Source organism: Mastacembelus armatus, chromosome 22, assembly GCF_900324485.2.
Source record: "Mastacembelus armatus chromosome 22, fMasArm1.2, whole genome shotgun sequence".
Taxonomy (NCBI): Eukaryota; Metazoa; Chordata; class Actinopteri; order Synbranchiformes; family Mastacembelidae; genus Mastacembelus; species Mastacembelus armatus.
In genome coordinates this window covers 15,455,410-15,482,043 of record NC_046654.1, presented here as the reverse complement: position 1 = coordinate 15,482,043, position 26,634 = coordinate 15,455,410, and the positions used below count along the sequence as shown (strand labels likewise).

At 39.4% G+C, this 26,634-nt stretch overlaps 2 protein-coding genes across 3 annotated transcripts; one reads left to right on the top strand and one right to left on the bottom strand.

The window, feature by feature from the left end:
• Positions 1-251: 251 nt before the first annotated feature.
• Positions 252-5,893, bottom strand: LOC113129212 (semaphorin-4E-like). Its single transcript, XM_026305083.1, has 14 exons — positions 5,688-5,893; positions 5,134-5,282; positions 4,564-4,626; positions 4,353-4,448; positions 3,907-4,006; positions 3,691-3,801; positions 3,349-3,497; positions 3,066-3,241; positions 2,789-2,939; positions 2,463-2,685; positions 2,239-2,357; positions 1,941-2,107; positions 1,810-1,859; positions 252-1,610 (listed from the first exon to the last, which is right to left on the bottom strand). Exons 1-14 carry the CDS (start codon positions 5,779-5,781, stop codon positions 1,012-1,014), a joined length of 2,247 nt encoding a protein of 748 aa, XP_026160868.1. The 5' UTR covers positions 5,782-5,893; the 3' UTR covers positions 252-1,011.
• Positions 5,894-7,624: 1,731 nt separating this feature from the next.
• LOC113127723 (serine palmitoyltransferase 2-like) lies at positions 7,625-25,993 on the top strand. Of its 2 annotated transcripts, none has more exons than XM_026302450.2 (12): positions 7,625-7,990; positions 10,139-10,333; positions 11,229-11,383; positions 12,693-12,841; positions 14,392-14,516; positions 15,035-15,128; positions 15,812-15,917; positions 16,630-16,849; positions 17,687-17,813; positions 19,554-19,689; positions 20,334-20,463; positions 23,167-25,993. In XM_026302450.2, the coding sequence occupies exons 1-12, from the start codon at positions 7,826-7,828 to the stop codon at positions 23,284-23,286; spliced, it is 1,722 nt and encodes a 573-aa protein (XP_026158235.1). In that variant the 5' UTR covers positions 7,625-7,825; the 3' UTR covers positions 23,287-25,993. The 2 variants fall into 2 exon arrangements, with proteins under 2 accessions (XP_026158235.1, XP_026158244.1); XM_026302459.1 differs by having other exon boundaries at positions 7,864-7,990; positions 10,111-10,333.
• Positions 25,994-26,634: the final 641 nt, after the last annotated feature.

Genomic DNA, 26,634 nt, shown 5'->3' with positions numbered 1-26,634 from the left:
AGGAAGACAAAGAGCTACCTCTGCTGCAGAGGATAAGTTTATTAGAATGACCAGCCTCTGAAACCACAGGTTTGCAGCACTTCAGATTACAGCCCACATAAATCCTTCAGTTGAAATGGGAGACATATTTCAACATCACTGTTCAGTGGAGACGGCATGAGTCAAACCTTCATGGTGAAATTGCAGCAAAGAAATCATTACTTTGGAAGAACAAGCAGAAGAGACTAGCTTGGGCAAAGAAACCTCAAGGAATGGACTTTAGATCAGTGGAAAACTGTCCTTTGGTCTGATGAGTCCAAGTTTGATTTTTGGTTCTAAAAGTCTTTGTTAGCTGTAAAGAAGTTAAATGGATGGTTCCTGAATGTTTGGTTCCCACTGTGAAGCATGGATGGTTGATGGTGCTTTGCTGGTGAAACTATTAATGAGGGCACATTTAACTACCATGGCTACCACAGCATTTTGTAGAAAAATGCCACCCCATCTGGTTTGCACTTAGTGGGACCATCATTTGTTTTCCAACCAAACACAACTCTAGGTTAAGTAAGAGCGATCTGTTCAAGAAGGAGAGTTATGGAGTGCTGCATCAGATGACTTGGCCTCCACAATCACCCGATCTTAATCCAATTGAAATGGACTGGGATGGATTGGCTCGGAGCGTGAAGGAAAAGCAGCCAACAAATATTCAACACCTCTGGGAACTCCTTCAAGATTGTTGGAAAACCATTCCAGGTGATTACCTAATGAGGCTGATTCAAAGAAAGCCAAGAGTGGGTTATTTAACATGTTTTTGTTGACTAGATAAACTATTGCATAAGAAGGTGGGTTCAAACTTTTGACTGGAAGTGTATAATTAATAATAACCATGCATCCTGGTGTTACATGGACCCTAATCATGAATATTTATATAAGTGATGTATTTCCTAAATACTAACTCATGGTAGATATTATTTTTATTTTTTTATTTTTGTGTTAATACAAACAGGCAGCAAAACAAAATGTAAAAATGTAGGGTCACTGTATGATCTCATTGTCACTGCCTGCCTCCAGCTCTACTTCAGAAACATGTGCCATGTAGCCTTCTGGGAGAATGAGTATAGATATAACACTCCCAGTCTGCACAGGCTGCTCTTCCTCTTTGTGTTGGTGCTTGGTTTGGTCATAATGGCAAAAAGGCCTCTTGGTGATTAATTCATTGTTGTTGGTGTTTTTGTTGTCATGACCACTGTAGTTTTGCTTGTTTGCCTTTATGTGTCTGATCAGAAATACGCTGCACATGAGTAAGAGCAAGTTGGTGAAAGCAGCCAAGGCAATCACAGCCGTCTTCAGGTTCCTAACAACAGCGTTGTTGTCATGAACTTGAACAAAATACTGGACCACGGTCTTCCGGTGTGTTTTGCCCCTCACTGTTTCCACTGTTTCACAGGTATAAAGGCCAGCATCAGAATAGGAGGGACTGATGATAAGACCCTGGCTGAGCACAGTGTGTTGGGGACCAGGAAAGTGGATGCTGCCAGAAAAGTGCCAGCTGACTGGGAGGTTGGTCTCAGGGGAACACGGCAGGAACTGTGCTACCCCAAGGGTGAGGTGGACACTGTCAGGTTTCTGTTTCACTGAAGAAGAAGTTAACCAACAGCACATTCAGGCTTAAGAAAATTCTCATTTTGAAGTTTCAATTTTTAAACATCTCCTACTACCATATCATCAGTGTAAAACATCCTGTTCATTGTAATGAATGATATATGTATCACCTATTGTGAGCAGCCTCTGCGTTAGCTTTTACAGTATTGCCTAGGGGGATGCTTAACTTACAGTCAGAGGTTAGACACATGCTTATGTCTCCATCAGTCAAGCTCTGAATTCTGCAAGAACAAAAATGCCTCTTTTAAATTAAAGCTTTCAGGATTGTGATGTAAAAAGGATTGTAAGAAATTTTGGCTTACATAGACCCTGTTGATGTACCCACAGCAGACGCACACTGGCCTCTGATCTGGTCCCAGCCACAGTACGGGTCCCTGGCAAGAAGGCAGTCATCGCATGATGTATAGTGGGTGCAGTCTCTAACATTAATCTGAACAGCAATGTTACTGCTGGTGCTGTATAGCTGGCCCTACAGAAATATAAGAGTTTAGAGCCATACATTACTACTCTAAGGTAAGATTTTCATAAATCTCAAGTCTTAAAGAGATCCAGTATTTTATCCACTTAGATATGCGTACAAACTTATGAACTAAACCCTACTGATTTCAATGAAAGCTGGAGAAAGTTGACAGATTGAGGAGTCTGAAACAGCTGCAGCTCCTCAATGATGCGGCTGTCCTCACCATCAAACCTCACTGCCTTCTGCAGCCAACCAGAGTCTGAGGGACAGAACTACTTATTCAATATGGATGTCATAATTTAAAGTACCTTTTGTGATTCGTAATATTGCTATAAAAGCACACCTGCTCATTCCCATTGCATACCTGTACCAATAAGCATTATGTGATGTTGTTGTCCATCCAGTGATGTGACTTGGTCCACAACTATTTTTGAAAATTGTGTCCCCGTCTGGACCAAGAGAGGCTTGCCAGTTAATGGTGTAACCATCCCCTCCATCAGAGGGTGGTTCCTTACAAACAGTAGGGTCTTGTCAGAGAAGTCAAGAGAGGTCATAACACCTATGGCCCGCGTTTCATTACTAATGCACTATAACAACAAGACATATACAATTGGATTATGACACTGTGAAAAAAAAATAGCAAATACTTTTAATGTTTTAGATTGTAATCCTTCTTGGTTTTATGCTTACTGAACCAGGATGGGGGAAGGGCTCCTCTCCTGTGTATGTTTCCCAGCTCCCAGTATCACTCTCAGTCAAAAATCTCCCACTGAATACCTGGTTGATGTCTGACAGCTTGTATGCACATACGGCAGACTTGCTGCAACCACCTGAGGGCTCCCTGTGATGGGTACAGAAAAGACATGCTGTTATTCTCTATTCCTATGGTATGCATAGCCCATATTTATATCTTATAATAATACTGATTAGCTATATGCACTCAAAAAATGAGATGCATGTAACTTACGAGTTGGAGGTGAATGTGGAGTAGAAAATGCTATCCTTCCAGTTATTTTGGTCTTGAACAAGAAAAACATCTTGAACAAGTGTAGGTGAGCCAACATCGCCAAATGGACATTCAAAACGAGCCTTCAAGAAAGAAGTCCATTTCTTCTGTAGAGTCATTTTACCCCCCAAGTCACTCTAAAACAATACATTAAGTTACACGATTGATTTAAACATAGAAATAATGTATATAAAGTTAGGGCAGGTGTACAGGACTTGTGTATGAGATGACTTAAGAGACATACTTTACACACACGGGCAATCCTTGACACGCGAACATTGTCATGACGTTCTTCCACAGCACTCTCAGTAAAGAACAAGATCACATAGTCGTCGTCTCCGCCCTCGCTGTTTTTGTTTGCTTCAACAAGGCTTAGGGAAATCATAGTAGGCTCTGAAAACAAATCATTTGGAGAAAAAAAATGAAGTCACAGGTTTATCAACTAGTTCTGACAGCACAAGAAAAAGCTGAATGTTGTAGTATTGTGAAGGATCGTAACAGGTCAGCCAATGAAACAAACTGTGCCCTGCATCTGCATGGGTTGTTGGACAGTTTAGCTACATGTTTCCAGTTAAGAGCAGCTTACCATTGAACCAGGAACGTTTCATTTCAGTTTTGAGAGGGTTCGGCCCGTGTCTCTGAAACAGCACTTCAGTGTTTAGAAAGTTTGATGAAGCAGCTGTGTACAAAGAGTTTCCTATCAAGCATAAAGGAAACAGTATGTCAACACTTGATCCTCATGTTTTGACTGACAGATATTTGTTAGATGAGAAGAAAACTCCATAAACAGTTGTAGACTCACCATCCTGCAGCGAAGCAAAGGGCTGGTAGGGGTCAAAGGGAACTTTCCCCCTACCCTCCTGCAAATTTCCTTCCAAGGAGGCTTTTCCATTGTTGAAAGTCTGTTAAAGGGGGCATCAATATTCGTGGTCAATTAATCTCAAAGTTTTGTTTGTCTTACTGAAAGGAACAGTTTGATAATTTGGGAAATATGCTTATACTGTTTCCTGTGGAGCGTGAGAGAAGACGATTGAATAAATAAGTAAACCAACTGTTGTCTGGTGCTACATGAACATATTTTACCAAAACAGGCATGACAGTGGTATGAATCTTCTCATTTAACAAAGCAGAATATGCTTATTTCTACTATTCAAGTAGACTTATTTCACATGACTAACTTAAGCATTACAGCATACAACGCAGCAGCTACATAGCTTTAGGTATTTCTGGGAACTCAAAGCTGCCTACCATGTAGTCACATGAAGGGTTAAAAGCGTTTGTCCCACAGACGAGCATTTTACCATCCTCCATTGTGTGTAGAGTCCGAATGAAGTTGTCACATTCCTGTTTAAAGAGTACAAGTTAAAAGATAAAAATATTAGAAACTATAAGCTGTGCAGAATGGTAAAAATGCACCAACAGCTAATGGCATTTGCACATTATTCACTTCTGACTTTACCGTAATGTCTTTGCCCTTGATTTGGCAGATGGATTTCTCTGCTGAGCTGACTGTCCATTTGGCCTAGAAGAAAAGAAAATTAGCATTTTATACTGTAGCTCAAAATGTGAAGTGTGTAATAGTGTTAGAAAACATTTGTTACATCTATTTGTCATACAAACACCTTTTCTGAAGATTTGTTCTACTTGAAATGATTTTGTTACTCTTGTTCCATCAGGTTATGTTTATTTTTCTTGTCGCATATGGGCATTGTATGTTTTTTGATTGTTATGTTACTTTGTGTTTTACAAGACCATTCGTAATATTTATGTTTGAAATAATCAATTTAAGTGAATTTAAATTTAGTCCTTATTCTAATGTCTAGGTTTATAAATCATAACTCATTTTCAGATTAATGTCATAATATATAACACCAATTCTTTCAATGAAGAACTGATAGAGTTCATAAAAAAAACTTTGTCTATTAGAGTTTTTGTTGTATCAGACTTTCACTGTGAAATTCAAAGATTCATTTCCTGCACATACATTGTAAATTGCAATAAATGGTGGTAAAAAGCGCTGCTGTCTTACCTCACTGGTCTTTTTTGTGATGTCATCCAAGCTGAGGGTGAATACTTTCCCTCTGGCTCCAACAACAAGCTGACCAATGTCGTCTCTTACCAACAAAGCACTCAAACGACTGTTTGTTTCAGACTGTTTGAACTGTTTCAAGTTCATGTCTAAAAGAGAGAGACAGATGTTGAATGTTCTATTTCAGATCTATGTATTTGAATAAAGTTTGGTTGTTTGTTCTGTTATTTTCACACTGCATGATCTAAAATGATTTTTTATGTTATGTTACACGCTGCTATACGTAATTATTTTTAGATCACAATTCATTTGTTGTTTGTGTTGCAGTCCTACCATTCAGGCAATGTGCTTTTTCATCTAGGCAACTGGATTAATATGAAATTCAGCTGTATTGTATTATATCTATAGTGATGTATACAGCCGTTAGTCTATAAATGCCGAGAAAATGTGTGACTGTATCTACGCAGCATCTAAAGTCTACATACAGTCTCTTTTCAGAGGTGGTGCCCCTTCACATCTGTATTTCGATTGTACATCTATGGTAGAAGTCTTACTTTGGAAGGGAACACTCCTCCGGGCTTTGTGGTCCCATGCAAGGCCTTCACTCACGATGAGGAGGAAATAAAAGAGCACAATGGGAGCTTTCATCGTGTCCTCTAGAACAGGAAAACCACCTTCAGCCCTGTCACCATCAGGAAGAAATTAAAGTTAAATATTCACCACAATTTAATCTACTATTCAACTTTAAATATCATTCAACAGAAACTATTTGCCTCAACACTGAATCAGTGTCTGCCCGATTTTTTCTCTTCTCATTTCATTTCATACCTCATCACACAGCTGCTAATGTTTTTCCTGTGTTGTCATCTTGCAGTGGGGATTCAGAGCTGTATCAGGCTGTATGTGCAGCCTGTGTCCACAGCTCAGCCACATTCTGACCTGTGGTGTCACAAATCCATCGAGGTTCTGGATTGAACTCCAAAACTATCGAGGATTCTTTTCAGAACGTATTTTCCTAATAAGTTCCCTTCGGTTTACTGGACCTACTTTGTTCTGTTTCTGCGTTTATTGACTGGTTAGGGCGCTAAAAACCACAAAGCGCACTTTAATAGTGATACATTGATGGTTTACATGCGCTAATCTCGTGTCTCGACGTTCATCCCCGAAAATATATCCGTAACATACAAGTTATAGACTGTTCATTATCAGCGGCATTAATGAACATAACCACCAAAGGATGCACGCAGGCCAACTTTTACATTAATTTACGCATTTTAAAAGTCACGACAGCAGGGATTCTACATAATAAACACTGAGTCAACCTTATGTTTCCAAACTACTGCGCGTAAAACCTGAACGCCATTCAGTCATTCTCTGTTTACATGATAATCAAAACTGAAAAATAATCAGTGATCAGTAAGTGCACCCCAAAAATATATGCTACCTGAAAATGTTGTCTTTTGGTTTAAAGTTCCCATCTCTCACTGTGCCATTTATTATATACAGCACAAACATAAAAACACACACACATTTGAACAGTAGTTATTAGTTAATAATATGTTGTTAAAAGACAATGAAAAAACAAGACATCCATTAAAAACAGCCCACCAAACAAAAATACAAACACACCACATATACGCAAACAATATCAATTCAGTCCCACACAGTCTCAAATGAATACACAATCTGTCCATCACTATTTGACAAGGTTTGAAAATGTAAGGTTGTCAAACCATTTCTCAGTGATTTAGGCTTTAATACTGCTCTTTATAAGTCTGAAATCATAGCACTATGTGAAGTTGTGACCACAAGGTTTTACAACAATTATATAACAGTCAAATCAGAAACATTATACAAGTGTCTTATTAGGGGAACTAATGTTAAGTAATAGTTCAGTATGGTTCAGTATGGTTCAGTTACTCTCAGATATTAGGACATTCAAGTAGTTTGTACTGCATATTGTGGTGCTACTATGTCTTCAAACCACCAGAGGGAGTAGCTAAATTGGGGTTTTTACAAAAAATGAAGGTTCTGCCATTTTTGTTATGTAGTAAAAATGATGTCAAGGGCAGTGGTTTCTATTATTACCATACAGAATAATGCACATGAGTTTACTATAGTTATTCACAGTTAGGTAAATAAAATACATGTATTTCTAATTGAATGTTAGCATATAAATGATTTTCAGTCTAATATTTTGATTCTGTTATTTAACAGAATCTGTTATTTTTTTTGTTTTGAACACAATTTGTTCATGTTTTCATTGATTAAATAAGTAATGTCATAAGTAATGGCCTATAAACATGTCTGCTGTTCTTATTGATGTTTTAAAATGCACCAGATGTGTATTGATTGGATTGATCAGATGAATATTTCCTCACTTGACGTTTTAACACCCTCCCTCTCTCTCTCTCTCTCTTCGCCAGCATTACGCCCCGCCCTTTGGTACACGTGAAACTCGTGGCCCCGCCCCCTCCTGCAGGCTCCGGTGTGATTTACGGTCGTTGATTTCCGGTATTTGGCGTCTGGATTTACAGGTTCCGCGCCTGAGCGTGTGCTGTATGTGAGTGAGAGAGAGTTTGTAGTGTGCCGGTAAACGCTCCCGAGGCGGATACTGTCACCGCTTTGCACTTGGAGGCTCCGTGTTCCTTCATGCAAGTTACCGTCGCGGCTCCACAGTCGTTGGCCAGCAATGACCGAGAGCTCCGCCACCAAGCCAGCCAACGGGGAAGTGTGTCCGCAGGTGAAGAACGGACTGAAACCGGAGAGAAACGGCTGGGTGAAGAGCGTCCACCCCTACCATGAGCGGCAGCCCAAGCACCAGAGCCACCCCGGGGAGCAGGAGGAGGAGAAGGAGGTGAGGCCCGGGATGGGACGGGGGGTGGGGGAAGCATCCAATACCGTGTGTACCCGGGCGACCCTCTCTTTGCTGTCACTGTCATCAGGTCCCATGACAACAGCTGTCATTACATGACAACATGACAGCTGTTGTCATCGAGACAGTGAAACCGACAAACTCCATAAAAAAAATCATGGTTTAAAGAGTTTCTGACCATCCATAATGTTACTTTCTCCCTCCAAGCCACAGCTAGAAGATCCTTCTGAATCATTTCCAGACCTTCAATTCGGCATGATCACAACTGCTCCAAACAGCATTTAAATTATTTTGAAAATCATTTTGCTCCACCTAGTTTTATTGGATTTTTTAAAAAAAGGCATGTATCGGCAGGTTGACATGACAGTGATTTATAATCTTGTCCAATCAGTGTCACCAAGTTCACAGTTGTGCAACACCAGTTAAAAAGTTGGACACATCCACTGTTTTTTTAACTCCTAACAGTATATTAAAAAATAATTGTGAGATATCCCATGGTGCTATCAGAGCCAGTCAAACAACTGTCCACATTTCTCTGCCTGATAGTTTGAAGCTTGCATCCTTATCTCTGAGTGTGTTTAGAGGGAGTGGACCGTGTTTCACGGTCCACGTCTTCAGATCTAACTCTCAAACCCTCTTACCCTCTTTCATGGTCTTCATTGGCTGAAAGTGTTTGGCAGTAAAAGTTTTGGATTTACCCACTTAAAGAAACTTGGGTACATTTTAAACTTTACAACTGAGACTGAAACTGGGCTGAGTTATTGGTTAGGGACAGACTGAACCGCTACACCTTTTCAGTTAAAGCTGCCCACTGAGGCTGTGTGCAAGCTGTGTTTCTGAAGAAAGTCAACAGATGAAAGTTCCACCTTTGGGTGCATCCTCTCCCAGTTAGCTGCCCTCTGATTTTGTGAATAAAGGCGCTCTTACACACAGGTATTTAAACTCATTGTTATGTTGTGATAGAGTTTTTTTTATGCAGTATTTGCACTGCTAAGCAAAACAAAAAGTTTTAGTAACCTAAATTCTCTTCTGACTGCTGATTTCTGCAAAAGTGTTGTGGCAGTTGTGTCCTACAATTGCAAACATTTACACAGTGGCCGTCTGTCATAGTAAGACACTAATAATGCAGTGAGGTAAGTGTTGGCCAAATCAAATTATAGTTATCTCCACTTTGAGATTCTTGTGTCACATAAGGGGAGAGACGACGTGCTGGCAGGTTATTCCCATTACCAGACATTGTGGTGCCAGAGAATCAGCTAAGTAATGGGTTACTATCACTGCCTGTCAATGTGAGGCTGGATTTACCTGAAGAATGGTGGTATACATGTGCATTTCAGCTCGCTCAGTGAGTGCACAGACTGACACAGCCGATTTTTCCCGTATTTGACAGTCAAATCTCCCCTCATTGGCCTCTGTCACAGTGTTTTCTGTGCTGTGTGGTTAGTGTACAGCTGTACCAGGACCTAATGCTCTTATCTTCCTCCCACTTAAAATTGGGCTGCAGATAAGTCACCTTTAAGAGAGTAACAGAAAGTAAACTGAGGACTGGGAGAAAGGAAAGGGAGTCACAGGAAATTAGGGCATATGTTTATATGAAGATTATTCCACATACAAAACCTGGTTCCAGCTAAGGAATTAGTATTTACAAGTGAAAGTCAAACTTTTGATGAACCAGACTTGTATGCATGGAGACAGTGTGTACTTTGTATACTTTTTCTACCTAATGTGTGGTTCAGTAATTTGTCATTTTGACCACATCTACATGAAACTAGCTGAGCACTAGTAAAAAATCATATTTTCTTTCTGATTAGAATACTTTTCATGTCTACAGTTGTCATATTTATAGCATTTGTAAGATTTCATACACAGAATATTATAAATAAAGAAATAGTAATTTGCAGGGAAAGGCACTATTATTTTAAGAAACCTTATGAAGAGGTTTTCCCCTGCTCTGCTATTTCATTTGAGCATCTGTTGATAGTAAATTTCTGTTACTAAAACTGTTTTCCTGTATGACACAACTGCACTTGGATATCAAATGCTCTAATGCATTTCTATGAAATATTAAGAAACTAAAAATATAGTGATTTTTGATTTTTCAGTAAATGCTCTGGTTTCCATGCTGCCTAGGTCCATGCAGCATCTCGTCATGGCAGGCTCTATAACCGGCCCTTCGTCGAGTGCTTTGAGGAGACGCCCATGCTGGTGGCGGTACTCACCTACATGGGCTACGGCATCCTGACCATCTTCGGCTACCTCCGTGACTTTCTCCGTCACTGGCAGATCGAACGGTGCCCCATTGCCAGAGAGAGGGAGGAACAGAAGGTGAGAGGAGCCACAGGGACAACACATTCCTTTACATGGAGAATTTAAAATACACAACCAACCAACAAACAGATGTTGAATGGGACTGCTTTACTTGCCTGAGCTCATGACTGAGAATAGAAATTATACTGGCAACAACTGGAAAAATAGATCTGATACATTAGTTATTTTCCTAAGCAGGCTGCATCAATGGGATATTTGCACACCACAAGACTAGAGGCTATAGAACAACCGCTCCTATTTCAAACATTTTAAACGTTATTGCTTCAAGCTAGTGTTTGGAAAGGAAGTGCACAGTTAGAAAACAAAACCTCAGATCATTTGATGCAATCGTGATAGCCCGGAAATAGACTGTAAGAAAAGTGTCTGTGTATGTGCTGAAAGATCCTCATGCCCCACATGCAAACATTTGAAATATGTTCCCTGAGGAAGCATTACTTCTCTTCACAATAGTGTACGGGGTTACATTTTTGTCAACCCACAGCTAATGATGGATTATTAGTGCATTTGGAGTGCGTCCCTGTCCGCTCAGTTTGTTTTCAACATGTTATGTAATGTTTGATAGCGAAGTCCATTGTTTTAAGTATTTGGATATGTTGAGGAAAGGAAGCTTGTGTGATAGACACAGGGAAGGCATTAAATCACCCGAGGATATCCCACAGATGTTTACTCCCATCACTGTGGAATGTTATCCAGGTCGCTGAGTAATGTGCTTAAATGGCAAGACAATATGTCAAGAGATTAAATTCTTTTCTACTTAAGCATTTCAAAAGCATGAATAGCAAACTGTTCTTTTTTTTATATAGATTTAAAACACTACCAGTAACTAACATTTTTAGGGTGACATTGAAATTATGCACCTCCCTCACTGTCTTCCCTCAATTTATCCATCTAGGACTTTGTGCCACTCTACCAGGATTTTGAGAACTTTTACACCAGAAACCTCTACATGCGGATCAGAGACAACTGGAACAGGCCTATATGCAGCGTTCCTGGGGCAAAAATGGAACTAATGCAGCGACTGTCCCATGACTACAACTGGACGTTTGAGTGAGATAGACATATACTCTTTATTCAAGATTGTAAATATTGTGATCTGTCTGTTAACATCAAGATATTCAATCAGGAACCCCCAGTGGGGGACGTGTGTTCTATGGATAATGCCCCAGTCGACAAGGACATAACCTGACCACGGGTTATACATTATAAAACACTTATTCGAAGTGAAGGGTTTTGTTATGTTGTGATGTTCTATGAAAGAGGAAACACTGAAGGCAGAAGTGGTAATTTAAGAAGCTGGAACCAGCAGATGAAGCAGTTTGACACAGTTGCTTGATAAGTGACTTTGTCTTAAAATATTTTTAATTATGTTTTAATAATCAGGCTTGTAAGACATAAAAACTAACACCTGTACCTCACCCCACCCATATAGTCTTCCCCACCTGTTCTTCCTCTGCATGGGGGAGAAGAGAAAATTAGGTAAATCTGTATAATTGAATGCAAAACAATGCCTGTCAGCATGTAATGCAGACCCAGTGGACTATATTGTGTTACACTACATAATGTTTGTTGTCTTTATCCTGCCCATCTTGTGCTTTAATAGTAAGTTATTTTCCATTGGTTTTAAGTAAAACTTTGGGTTTTTTTTTTTTTAACACATGCAGAATTTAGTTGTGTGATATTATTCTTTTAATACAGAAGATGACGAGCCCCCAATCCGATTTCTATCAGCATCATACCTTGTGGTTAACTTTGACCATGAAAATAACTCAAACCCAACACAAGTCAGATGTGCTGTCTGAACACTTACATTGAAACACGTCTCGTTGGTGTAGGTTTTAACACATTATTTATATGTGACCGACATCAATGCAAGTGTGAATATACTTTAAGCCATTTTTATAGTGTGACACATTCTGTATCTTGTTCCAATGAAATCTCAGACTGAACATAACTATCAAAGTTTATGTGACATTAAAATGACTCACATCCCACATTTCATATCTCTGCTCCTCACTGCTGTTTGAAGAAAGATGGAGGAGAGCTGCAGTGGAAGGTGTTCAGCGAAGTGTGTAAAGTTAAACATCACACACTGCAACAATAAGAGAACATGGAGTGCCAGTGAGATAATGAGGGAACAGCTGCATCAAACAATATGCCCGTTTCCACTCGACTCAAAAGACTGGAAAAACAAAGACTTTCATTCTGTTTAGCTTTGCTCTGCACTTCAATCTGTTCTTTAATTAGCTGTACGAGTCATTATTATTAATTACAGCAATAAGCTTGCAAAACATTAGCCTGCTCTTATTGATGTTTTTTTTTTTTTTTCTCTGATTATCTCCTCTCTTCTCCCTTCCAGGTACACAGGTCGGATAGTGCAGGATGTGATTAACTTGGGCTCGTATAATTACCTCGGCTTCGCTGAGAATACAGGTCCATGTGCTGACTCTGCAGCTGAAGTGACCATGAAGTACGGTGTCGGGGTTGCAAGCACCAGGCAGGAGACTGGTACAAACGCACACCAAAACACACCAGGCCCAACCACTGTCACTATTATTTCTGAAATACAACAGCAAGAACGTGCATAGATTGATTCACCACAGTAAACAGAGCATCATAGACCAGTCCATTTATTGTTGCAGTGGAAACCACAGCAAAGGATTGAATCAGTACACAGTCTTTAACTACAATGCCAGTATCCAAGGTTTTACCTTTCATTTCCATTTATCATCTAAGTCTCCTTATGTTTTTCTGTACTGCAGTGTTGGAATATTAGAAGTCCTGTCTGGAATGAAAGCTATAAAGCAGCTATCATATTCATTGTAGCATGTAGTTTAGTTTAATAAACTCTCCCTCTGTTTCTTAGTGGCTCTATTTTTAATCTGGAAACTTGGAACATTAAAATGATGTGGCCTGTAAATTAACTATAAAGGAACAGAGCATCCTTAACCCTTGATCCTTATTGATACTATAAAAACACTATATGACAATCAGTTGTCCTGAAAATGAGCTAGGTTTACAAATTAAAAAAAAAAAAAAAAGAAAATATAGTTATATCACAAATAACCTCTAAAGGATCATAAATTCTCACTCAAAACTCCCCGGATTCTCCCGGAATATTCCTAAATTTCCCTTCAGGGAACAACAAAGTTTCTCTCATTTCATCTCTGAGTTTATGAGTATCAAGCTTAAAAGTTTCTTAAAAATAAGTAAGTCAACGTCGAGGAAATCCAAAGTAGTCACTCCAAGGGGTTGTATTTAATTTAGAAATCTGTGGCTGAAACTAGAATGCAGTGCAGGTCTGATAAGATCCAGGTAAGCCGAGAGGAAGTAGGTCATATAATTATCAGATTTCACTGATAGATTTGAAACAACGCAGGAATACCAGCCCACACTTTGATAAAAAGTTCAGACGTATGTGCTCCGTAAATGCGTAGTGCATGCGTATACTGAACAGTACATGCCACACAAGGAGAGACAGATCGATTCAGTAAGCTCATGGAAGTTGATGCAGCTACTTTAAAAGAAGAGTTGCCTGGCAGGGCATAACTTAAAGAAACAGTTTGTGTGGTGTAGTTTTGCATGGTAAATATGTTTATTGTTTTTCTTTTTGTGTTTTTGATGAGTAGATTGATGCCATTTTCATGTTTTTACTCTGAATATCCATTAACTGAGCCTAACAAAGAGTGGAAGCAGAAGGAAACAGCTAGCCTGGTTCTGACTGTTAAAACATTGTTATTGATCTTTTCATCTGATGTTCAGGGAAGAAAGGAAGTAAGTGTGGTCTAGATGTCTGACTGTTTGTTTTGTTTTTGCCAAACAGTCTTTGTAAGATATGTGTTTGAGGAACTAATGGTCGTGTGTGTGTGTGTGTGTGTGTGTGTGTGTGTGTGTGTGTGTGTGTGTGTGTGTGTGTGTGAGGGTGTGTGTGAGGGTGTGTGTGAGGGTGTGTGTGAGGGTGTGTGTGAGGGTGTGTGTGTGTGTGTGTGTGTGTGTGTGTGTGCGTGTGTGTGTGTGTGTGTGTGTGTATGATGACTTCTTGTGTGTCTGCACCTCAGGTAACCTGGACAGACATGAGGAGATGGAGAAACTGGTGGCTAATTTCCTGGGTGTGGAGTCTGCCATGGCATTTGGGATGGGGTTTGCAACCAACTCCATGAACATACCAGCTCTGGCTGGAAAGGTAAGACCACAGGCTCCTCAGTATAACTGTGATTTATTCTTGCACTACATATTTTTTGTCTCTTCTCTGGAATATATATTTTTCCCAACCAGATTTCCTTTGTGTTGTCAGAGCCTGCTACGCCTTTTTCTCTCTATGTTCTCCATCCCTCTGTCACTGTCACTTTATATTACGTAAATGCCACTTTTTATTAGCGGATGAACTCAAAGCACTGCAGATGGAATATAGATATTTCTCTATTTAGTCAATTTTCACTCTTGACTGGAAACAGTGGAGTGTGGCAGACCTGCTGCTTTACATGTTTGTTCTTGTGAAAGGATGCAAATCTACTGGGAAAAGATGCACATTTCTACAACATTCACTTTCTTTTAATTAGCACACCATGCAATTAAAACCATACACCAGCCTTTTTTAACTAGGTGTGTATGTATAATTCTGTTTGCTACCTCAGATTGATTAAAAACAAATCGCATGCATGAGTAATTTATACTCATTTATGGTGTTCTTATGTCACACAGGGCTGTCTGATTCTGAGTGATGAATTGAACCACACCTCTCTCGTCCTGGGAGCCAGACTCTCTGGATCTACCATCAGAGTCTTCAAACACAACAGTAAGTGTATGCTTACAAACCGGTCTTCCTATCAGTCCATCTTCTACCTGCATTTCTTTTCCCCTGTACACCTGCATCGCTATGTCTAATCCTGTTTGTCAGTCCCTCAGTTTAGGTGATTTGTCTTTATGTTTGTTCATTACTGTTTCCATTATGTCTTCAATGCTCCTGTGTTTTTCAAAGGTCTCTTACTGTTAGTCTGTATAGGTTTTATTATTTGTATTGCCTCATTACACTGATGTACTTACCTCCATTTGCCGTATGTCTTTTCTGTGTGGTAATTTGATCTCAGCACTTTGATTCATACACTGGAGTAGATACAGGGCACACACACTGACGTGGTGCTGCCTCTGCATTCTCTCTGCTTCAGGCTTGGTTTATAAATTAAGTGCTCAGACCAATCTGAATTCCTGTGTTTCATGTTAAATCAGTCAACTATTACTCTGACTTACTGAGACGCAGAATTAGAGAAAAAAGCCATTAATGTTCTAATACACCAAGTTAGTTTTTACTGTCCTGTTGGAGACTTGTGATCTAAACTGGTCAGCATAAGATAGTATGTGCGAGTGTCTTATTCTCCTCTGATGAAAATCCATCTGGCAGCAAACTGCAAGTGTTTTTCTGCCACCGCTGGTGATACCATAACTTTTGTTTTAAGGCAGCTCTCTTGCTTTTTCTGTAAGACATGCAGAGCCTTGAGAAACTGCTGAGGGAAGCCATAGCTCACGGGCAGCCCAGGACTCACAGACCATGGAAGAAGATCCTCATATTAGTGGAGGGCATTTACAGGTAGCCTTTTTTTTTCTCCATAAGATATATGCTTTTTGGGGCTTTGCAAGGAATTTAGATTTTATTGTCCAACACCTTGTTTTTTTTGTTTTTTTTTTTTCTTTTTGACCTTCTGAGTTGTTTCAAGTTTATTTCAATGTTCGGCCACTTTAAAATGCCCACGATTTCCTTCCAAATTTCTGTATGAACGGATCATAAGAAGGGCACAACACAAACATATGAACACAGATGGAGGACTGCAATATCTTCTACTGCTGTTGTATGTGGTTCTATTAGGTTCAGCAGTATCACCACACCCGGGACTGGACTGTTGGTTGAGAGAGCTGATTCAGTGCTTGGTTACCTCTTACTGGTCATACACACAATGACAAAACAGACATACAAACAACTTAGATCGGTTACTCTGTTCTGACTAAGAGGTGCAATAGTCTGCACTATGTTGTATCCTTTTTTGCTCTTGTAGTATTACCCGAGACATTTGTATCATTAACAACATACCTTTATACAAAGTAGGTTAGTAATATATGAGATCTCTAGTTGTCATGCCAGATAAAATCGGTTCAGTGGTTGACATTCCTCCATAGTTTTAAATTAAAGAATCTAGTAGTCATACTCTGTTGAGCTCAGATTTCGTGGGTTGTCAGGCAAGAAGTGAACATGATACACATCAGCTTGACATTAGCTGTGACACTACGCCTTTTCTTCTCTGCAGCATGGAGGGCAGTATAGTACGTCTGCCAGAGGTGATTGCCCTGAAGAAACGCTACAAGGCCTACCTTTACCTAGACGAGGCCCACAGCATAGGGGCCCTGGGCCCAAGGGGAAGGGGTGTGGTCGATTATTTTGGTCTTGACACCTGCGACGTGGATGTTATGATGGGCACCTTTACCAAGAGCTTTGGTGCTGCGGGGGGATACATCGCAGGGAAAAGGGTGAGGATGGAGTTCTGTGGGATTATTTTATGGGCTTTTAAACTTTGTTTCAAATGCAAACTAAAAAGAAAGAATATAGATCAGCGGTAGCATAGCTGACTTAAAGCTCTTACAGTCACAAGGATCCGATACTGTTCCAGTTCAGAAACCTGGTATAAATGGCACATTGATGCTAAATCTGTTCTGCATATTAAGAATGCTTTAAGTGCAGACAGTCTCTCAAGAGCAGAGGTTTCAGTGCAAAGTGACAAAAGACCAGTCATTCCAGAAATCTGAATTTGCAGGCTATTCACTGTGTTCCTGACGTACTAGCCTGTATTTTCCACAATACATCACTATAACACCAACCAAACACAGGTAACCTGAATTCAAGCCATAATCAACTTGTTGATTCCATGAGCTGAAATGATTGTGACACCCTAGAATTGTTGAGGTTCCTAAACCAAACATGGATGAAAAGTCTGAGCTCATGTGTTACAATGATTTGAAATGAATGAAAATGTTTGTTTCTTGTTACTTTCTCTCAACACCTTCACTGCATACCTTTTTTTTTTTCTTTCAAAGAAAGCTGCACCACCAGTGCAGGAATGTGTTACAGGATGTAGCTTACAATGAGATGTGAATAACCTCCATGTCATTGTACCAAACCAGTTAGATGGTTGGTACTTTATGTTTTAGAAGTGAAAGGACAAAAGTAAATGACTATACTTTTCTTAACAAGGCAAAATGAAATACACTGCACTTGATAGTTGGGGCTTTACTATTCTTTTAGTGTGTGTAAAACCAACTGTTCAACTGCATAGCTACTGACATCTCCTGTGTATCTGCTGTGTTTAGGAGCTTATTGAGTACCTGCGCTCCCATTCCCACAGTGCAGTCTATGCCACCTCCATGTCTCCTCCTGTGGTGGAGCAAATCATCACTTCTATGAAGTGCATTATGGGAGAGGATGGCACAACAAAAGGTGAGTCCACGTTTGCACCACAATATTTGATGTTTCAGATAAAAATACTTAAAGAAATCTGTCCTAAAAATGATAATATTGATATACTGGGATTCACGAGGATCCAGATTGACAATGAGTCTGTTGTTAATGTCGGTCATATGACTAAAATGCAAGAAATGCATGGAGACATTTCACGATGAAATAATTTTTTATGTTGCATGTCTTAAAATATGGTGACATGCCCATGTGGAGATTAGTACAGCAAGAAAGTTTCTGACTGACAGGTTCAAATCCTGTTTGAACCTGGGACCTTTCTGTACTATTCAATACTATTTCTGGCTTATTATAAGATCTAGAACAGCCTCTCCTAGCAAGATTGGACATTTTACTCTGCAGATGGGTGCGGGAGCTGACAGCAACAAAGACTATAGGAAGCAAATACTGTATATTCATGATGTACGGTGTGGTTTGTACAGGACTTATTTTATACTGGTGTTTGAGTTGCACCTTAACTGCTGAAGTTCTCACCATTGGCCACCAGGTGTCAGTGCAAACTATGAAACGTAAGGCAGACTCAACAGCAGGCTTGGCTTTCAAAGACTAGTCATTCTGCTAAAGGGAAAGTAGATGTTACACCCATTGTAAATATGAGTTGAACCTCTCAAGCTGTGCACAATTTTAGGTCCTGTACTGGGACAGACTAACCATAACCTTAACCCTTGTCCTTAACCATATGCCAAAACATATGTAATCTATACCTAAACACAACAAATTGGTCAGAGCTCTGTTTGAGCAGCATGCAGACTGGGAATAAATGCTAAGGTCAATTCCAGCAGTTATTGTAGTTAAATCAATTAGCCTAAGGCCCCAGGTGTAGATTTGTCCCTTAATAGAGGATTATTAACTTAGATCACAGAAAATCTGTGACAATTACAAACTCCTCTATCTATTACTGTCCTTAAGATTACTTGCACATGTGGTAAATGCTTCACAACTTTTTATGAATGGATGGCTATAAAGTTATATTCTGACATTTGGTATTGCAGCAGCCAAATATAAGGCCAGTCCACATAAATCTTAGTTAGGTAAGAGTTCACCTCTGTGCTGTTTGTGAACTCTTTTTGATGTTCTATCTCTAGTCCAAAAAAAACACAGTATAGACCTTGTATGTCTTTGTGAACCTAATTTTGCGTGGGTTAAAAGTTCAACTGGCAGAATTTAACGTTTTACTAAACGTAAAAGGCTGGGCCGCAGTTGAATGTGCAAGAATGGCAAATATAAACATGTTTAGCTAAACTCTGTAAATCAGTGAAGAAACATGTGGTAGGTCCGCAACAGCTGCTCCACAATGGCAAACCCAGTCTAGTGCAACAGTAACAACATCCTCCAAAAAACACAGACAAAAGAATAAAATAACAGGCACAGGTTAATTCTCAACGGACGGTGTTAGTCTACATGGCCTTGATGGATGATGTCACACAGCTGATCCAACGACTTGACTGGCAAGTTTCCAACCAATCAGCATTCGCACTGTCAGGCAGGCAGCTCCTGTAACCAGAACCTGTCCAAACACACACAACCCTAAATAAAGCCTTACAGTTGAGGCTGTAACACATGCTTCAACATGATTTTGCTGTTAGCAATTTTAACATCTGATTTAAATAAGACTTTGTGTGAAACATGTTCACATGACCTGGCAAATGCTGGGCAGCAAGCTGTAAATATACAATATACAGCATTTCTTCTTATCATCCCCAGGCTCAGAACGCATCCAACAGCTGGCGGAGAACACAGTGTATTTCCGCAAGAGGCTCAGAGAAATGGGCTTTATCATCTATGGCAACAATGACTCTCCTGTCGTACCCATGATGCTCTACATGCCCGCCAAGATAGGGTGAGCCTCAAGTTTTGGACTAGCTGCTGCTGGAAGACTGGGTATCGGATATTGATGTATTATGATTCTGAATGTCGGGGCACATTGGTATTGGTAAAATAAGTTTCAGTCAGCTGTTCACTACTGATTAAAAATGTCTCATTAGGATCAAGTCAGGTTGAGGACATTCCTACATATTGAGCTGTGTTCTAAAATAAATATTGAGCAGAGTTCACATTCACCTTCAAAAGAGTAGTTTGACTAACAGTGTTTAGTAAGTGAACCAAAAGTGTATGTGTGTGTGTGTGTGGGGGGGGGGGGGGGGGGTATTGAGTATTGAATTACAAATCTATTAATCTCCAAATGCTTCCTAACTGGAAAAAACAATCATAAATATATAAGTAAATAAAATGTACAAATGGGAACCTTCTTTCCCCCCTGTAAGTCTTCAAATCGATACAGCCTACTTTGACTCAAATGACCATCCCTTTTATATACAAAGGTATCTGCTTCTCTCCAGGTGGAACATGTCTGTTCATGACGTGCCATTGTTTGAGTGATGTTTTTCAGCAGTGCACATATTTTGCATTTAGAGTGCCATGGGAGAGGAGTTCTTGTCCTCATGTCATTTCTTCTGTTGTCTCATCATGTTTGTCCCCCTGCAGAGCGTTTGGCAGGGAGATGTTCAAGAGAAACATCGGGGTGGTGGTCGTGGGCTTCCCTGCAACGCCAATCATAGAGTCCCGGGCACGCTTCTGCATCTCAGCCGCCCATACAAAAGACATGCTTGACAGGGTAAATCACGAAAGCTTCATTTGTAGGGATGGGAATTGATAAGACTTTATTGGTACCGTTGGTAACATTATTGATTCTGCTTATCAGTTTGATTCTTTGATTCCCTAATTGATTCCTGATCAGTTTTCTGTGTTAAAAAACACTAGATCTACACAGGTTTTTTCTCAGATTCTGAACACAGTATTCCATCGAAATCCACTAAAATAGTGAAATACATCAAGTAAACACAGTTAAAACACAATCTGTCATTTGTTATATCAATCCAATTGAACTTACAGCTCTTTCAAAGTGTGTATTTTTAATAGTTTGATTAATTATTTTAACATGGATTTTCTGATGCAATTCTGCACAAGACAGAAAAATTGTTCTGTTTAGGCCATAGTTTCTTGTGCCAGGTGTTCCTCTTGTGTCTGCTTTTGGTAAACAAAGTGCTACAAGTGCCTGAGTAAACACTGCTGTATAAACACAAACGAGGGTCTGGCGCAAGACACTAAACACTGCACACACAACAATTTGGTAAAGACAGTATCAGAACTGCGTGTAGTAACAGCCTGTCATCTAAAATGGATCAAATGAGAAAATATTTGCGTGGTATTTGATGTTTTTAGTCAAATAAGGATCTGCTCAGCCTGCTGTGTGGCAGTAATATTGCTAACACAGGACATTTACCCTCCATAAAGGACGTGCTGTTTGGCTGGGAAGTGGTGGCTTTCATGCATTTGTTGCATTTCTCAACATGTCGCAGGTGCTTTGACTATTTCATATTAAGCAGCACTGCTGTCATATCTATTTATGAAATAAAGCCAGGCTGTGTAGCATTTCTCCCACTCCACCATGACTCCCTTCTTGTTTCAAACTTTCACTGGCAGAGCGGCGAAGTTTGAGGTCATGATGGACGTGCAGCTGTCAGGAAAACACGTCGGCATGCATAAGAGGAATTGACAAGCAAGGAGTAATACGATTCTGATTGATCTGAAAATTTGGAACCAGTTTTAACCTGGAAATGGGTCTTGATTCCCGTCCCTATTCATTTGTGAACATTGTTGAAACAGACAGATACTTTACTACAGTAACTGGACAATATTTGGTTTTCTTTGTATGTGAACATGTATCACTGTACGTTCAGCACCTCCATTCCTTTTTAAATAGTATTTTTAGACTGCAGCATCACTTAGATATACACTGCAACAGTATTGATGCTGACTTCCCATGTGTAGCCAGAACTCACTGTACTATGCCCACACAAGGTCTGGCTGCAATTGTTATTATTCAGTGAAACACTCTGGGTTGTTTTGATTTTCTGTAATTAGTCTGAATTGTCAGCCTAAAGATCTGCTGCACCGGCACATCGATGCTCTAACTAAATATAGTTTGTGGGGACAAGTAATTATGGCTAATTATTAGACTGGTACACATATCAAGTCTTTATCAAAGTGCATGCAAAGTCACCGTAGCCTTGTAGCTTGTTAGCTTGAGTCCAGAAGCAGTAACATGCAAACACCAACATTTAAGAGCTGACAAGCTTGTATCTTTACACTCTTTAAAGTTCCAGGATGGTATCATAACCTTCAAGTAGTTAGGAACCAAACCAAGAGATCATGGTAACATTAAAGTCTATTCTAATGGCTACAAAAACTGCCTGTAATAGGAAAGACAAAGGTATGATTGTGTGTCACCTCAGACATCTCACTGAAGTGTCTGACACCTGTATAATGGGAAAATGATCAGTCTGTCGCTCTCGGAGGAATGGTCCAGTAAAAGTTCAGATGAAATGACTCCTGCAAAAAGTACAGCAAATGTCAGCTGGATCACTCAGCAGGTTAATGTGCAGCGTATTCTCAGTTTATTCCCAGCGTTTAAAGTTCATACCTCCACAATAACCATCCTCTTTACTCATTAAGTTAGTCTGCGTACGTGCAGAGGTTTTATTGCTTTTGGCAACATCATTCCTCTCAACAGCTGGAGAAGGAAAGTGGGAGTGTTGTAGGGCTATAGTGCTTTTATCTGTCATGATGTTAAAATCGCTCTGTTAGTCTTCCTCTCTGTATCTTTCCCTTGTACTTTGATGTGTCATGTTGATTTGTGTTACTTTTATCTACCATGAGCTTTCGCAGTTTTGTCTTGTCATTCCCATACACCCACACATATACCTAAGCTCTTTTGTTTTTGTCCTTTTGAAGACCTTTTCATTTTCCCCAACCATATTAATAGCCTAGCCTTAAACAAATGTCAAATCTAAAAGAAGCATCGACAGACCAAGAGGACTTTATTTGGTTCATTCTGTGGCCAAGTGGTGCATTTCAGGTGCAATTCAGGCAACTGTTAAAACTGACATAAATGCATGCAAAGTCACCGTAGCCTTAAGACTGAGTGTTTTCTTTTTGGGTGGAGGTGTCAGCCAGAATGAGTGCTAGGTACGATTTAGATGACATATCCTTCAAAGCCATCACCTCCTTCACCTTAACAAGATGTCCTGCTGGTGACTTCACATCAGGAATGGGGAAAAAACTGGAAAGATTGGCTCTAACTTCAACATCAAAGTTAATGGTCTTTTCTGTTTCAGCTTAAGTTTGTCACTTAATCTTGCGAGACAGGTATGTCTTCCTTTAGAAGAAAGTTGCTTGGCGCAGCTTTATATTTTCTCAAGCCACATATTGCCCTTGACGTTGACAGCCTTTTTTTATTGTATAAATGTCTCCACAGGCTCTGAGTGCCATCAGCGAGGTAGGGGATCTGCTTCAGCTCAAGTACTCCCGACACAGAATAAAACCATGTCTGGAGCGGCCCTTTGACAACAACTTGTATGAGGACATTGATGACTGATGACAAACCAGAGCAACCCCAAAATATACAGGACGGGTCAAGATGGATCACAAGTCTTCCGCACGGACCGAGATGTGCACAGGTGCCCTTTGGTGTTAGTAGCTTGCCATAATGTAACCTCCCAAAAAAAAGAAAATATTTTAAACTATTGTGTAATTCTACTATGCCTTACCTGAACATGTAGTACCTGTGGTCAACACACTGAAAACAACACCTCTGCTTTTTCCTGTGCTTTTTATTTGTTTATTTTGTTTGTTTGTTTTAATAACATTGCGTCTTAAGATTCTTTTGTCAGAGTTTGTGTATCTTTGCTATGCTTGTGGCATTCGTCATGTCTAGTCTTATTATGTATATGGAGTGGACAAGCACCAGCTTTCCAAATCCCTCTTAACATTGCAAGCTGCTGAGATACTTGTCACATTAAGGATCTAAAGTGAACTTTAATGGAGTAAAGATACTGTTGATTGCTATTAATCATTATTCATATTTTAAAGATCAGTGATTAATCCTATATACTGAAAACACTGGTTGTTACACTGGTTGTATGAGTCTGTTTGTTACAACATATTACACAGAATAGGAGTGGAGGAAAACCGTTCTTGGATTAAGGATGGATTTAAGGATTTAGATCTGAAGTGCAATTGGACAGTTTGTTGTTTTGTCTCCAAATGTTTGGTGAGAGAAGTCCTGCATCAAAGAGCTTCTTTTTGGTGGCATTGTGCACACTACAGCCATACTGTTCCTTCAACGTGATGTCTGAGTGAATCACCATTTTTGCCACAAAATATGGTTGTTACTCTAACTTTGGTTGTTATAGACTCACTAAAATTACAGAACCTCAGGGTTAAAGGTGGCACTTCCATCTCCATCACTGAGGTAGCACTATAAGAAGGTTGCCAAATATCAGCTGATGAACCTCGATGAATGCAGTGATTTGTTTCAGATTGTAACCTCTTTAACGCCAGACTCATTTTTTCATGTTGCCTATTTTGCCAGCAAAACAGACTAGAATGTGTCATGGAGATTTGAAACTTTCCTCCTGTTTCTAATGTTTCATCACTGCAAATATATTTGCTTTCAGTTATGCATTTGCATGTGCCTCACGGCTGCATCACGCAGCCTGAGTTCCTAGCTTAATGTAATGTCATGGTTTCTGTGTACACTGTGCAAAAGCAGCAATTGAAAGGAAGATATTCATTTGTCTGCCACTGGTGATTCTTTCCTAATCTTCCATACAAACACAAAGCACACAAGTAAGCAGGTCAACAAGGATTCTGGTGCCGCAGCGATTTTACCTACATGTACCTGTTGATAAAAAGCCAGTATATCTGCAAACTATGCTGCTAGCTCATATTTAAGATTTAATAATATCAGTTTGTTCAACTAACTCTGAATGAGAAGGCGAATCAGCACATTTACTTTACTTCCTTACAGTTGCTTTGCAAAACGTTTGGCCACTGACCACAACACTGTCAGTCAATACAGCAGTGGCATAATTGAAAGGTTGCCTTCTTTAACTATTGCTACATAGCATCAACAAATCCATCAAAACTTTCAAGCATGTCTGTGTCCATCAACGGACGAATGAAAACCTGTTTTTGTCGTGTAACACTCAGCAATCAGGGGCTAATTAGTGCGTCCTTTAAACATGTAATTGCAGCTTTTGTGCAGTAACTGAATTATCAAGTTGGATAATTAACAAAGACATTGCAGCAAATTATAGTATTTTCCACTCCGTGGTGATATCATTTAAATATATGATTAAATGCACCTTAATTATTATTAATTAATTAACCTTAAATCACTCTAATCACGGTGAGTATCATTGTGGAAGTTAAAAAAAAAGTTGTACTAGTGAAAATACCAGTTTTTGTTAATTAAATAACTAACATTGTAATTCAGACTGTCAATTAAGCTATTGGAAATAAGTGTCTGTTAAACTTGAACAAGGAACTGAATCTCTGATTTGGCCAAACTGTTACATGTCTCTGACATCTTTCAGTAGGATTGTTTGTTTTTTTTTTTGTTTTTTTACTGGACCAGCTTGATGCATTTGTACCATGTAAAGTCTTACTTCATATCACTGCAAAGATCATGTTAAATTTTGTTTTCCTGAAAGGCCAGTGTGTGTGTGTGTGTGTGTGTGTGTGTGTGAGGGTGTGTGTGTGTGTGTGGGTGGGTGTGCGTGCGTGTGTGTGCGTGTGTGTGTGTGTGTTGATGCACTTTTGCCAAACTTTTCATCCACCTGTCTATTGCACTCTTGGTTTATCTTGACATTTTGCTGTGGAGTTTTGAGACGACACTCCTTAAATAACAAAAGCTCTAAAAAGCACCCCACATGCTTCCAGTCACACCTGCATGTGCATCCACTGACAAGTATTGTGTAAACACTTGTTTCTCATATTAGTGCGTATACAGTAAGAATCTGTCATTGACGCTGCTCTGCACATATCAATGATAATGTACACTGTTCTCCTAAATGTGACTTTTTTTTTTAAATTTATTTTAATGTTCTCATAAAAATCTGCTTCAGTCCAGCTTTACATTAACATATCTGCCTGGGTTCCAGGAAGGTTTAGCTGTTACTTTAATTGGAGATGTCTGTGTAAGGTCTTATAGAAAAGTATTTAGTTTCTTCATTGTAAAAAAAAAAAAAAAAAAAAAATCCTGAATCTTGACTCACAAATGATTGTCCATAAGTTAAAATCTAAGAGTTACAATGTTTTTCATATAGATACAGAATGTCTTTGTGTTTTTATGTTTGCACACAGGAAAGTCATCAAAAAATTCTAAAACCAAGAGCTGAAAATATATTTCATTACTAAAATATTATGTAAAGATATTTGGGTTATATGTAAGATCTACTTTACAGTTCGCCATTATTAATTATTGCCTCAAAAACAATAACCAGTTGTACTGTAGTAACACTTTAAAGAAAAGTGCGTTTAGTGTGGATTGTGTGTCTGTGAAAACTACAGTATGTTCCCTTAATGAGCTCAGCCGTTAAACGACTTTCCTGAAAAAGATGCACAACAGCAGAAACAATGTCATGCCTTGTTTTTTTTTTTTGTTTTTTTTTCTTAAGGTCTGTGAGCTTTGCTGGTTTTGCAATAGTTGAAAACTATGAAAGGTGGTCCCACTATTTTGTACAAAGTTTATATTGTTAAATTGAAATAACTCTGTTAAGAATATTTTGTTTACTATGGAGTAAATTAGGAAAGATGTTTGTTGCTATTTCTGGCAGCTTTTGTTCACAGCGCTAATGTGCCAATAACTGAGGCAGTCATTTCAGTGCATGTTACCACACAGAGAGGTAATTGTTTTCTGATAGAGTGCCTTTGAAGTAAA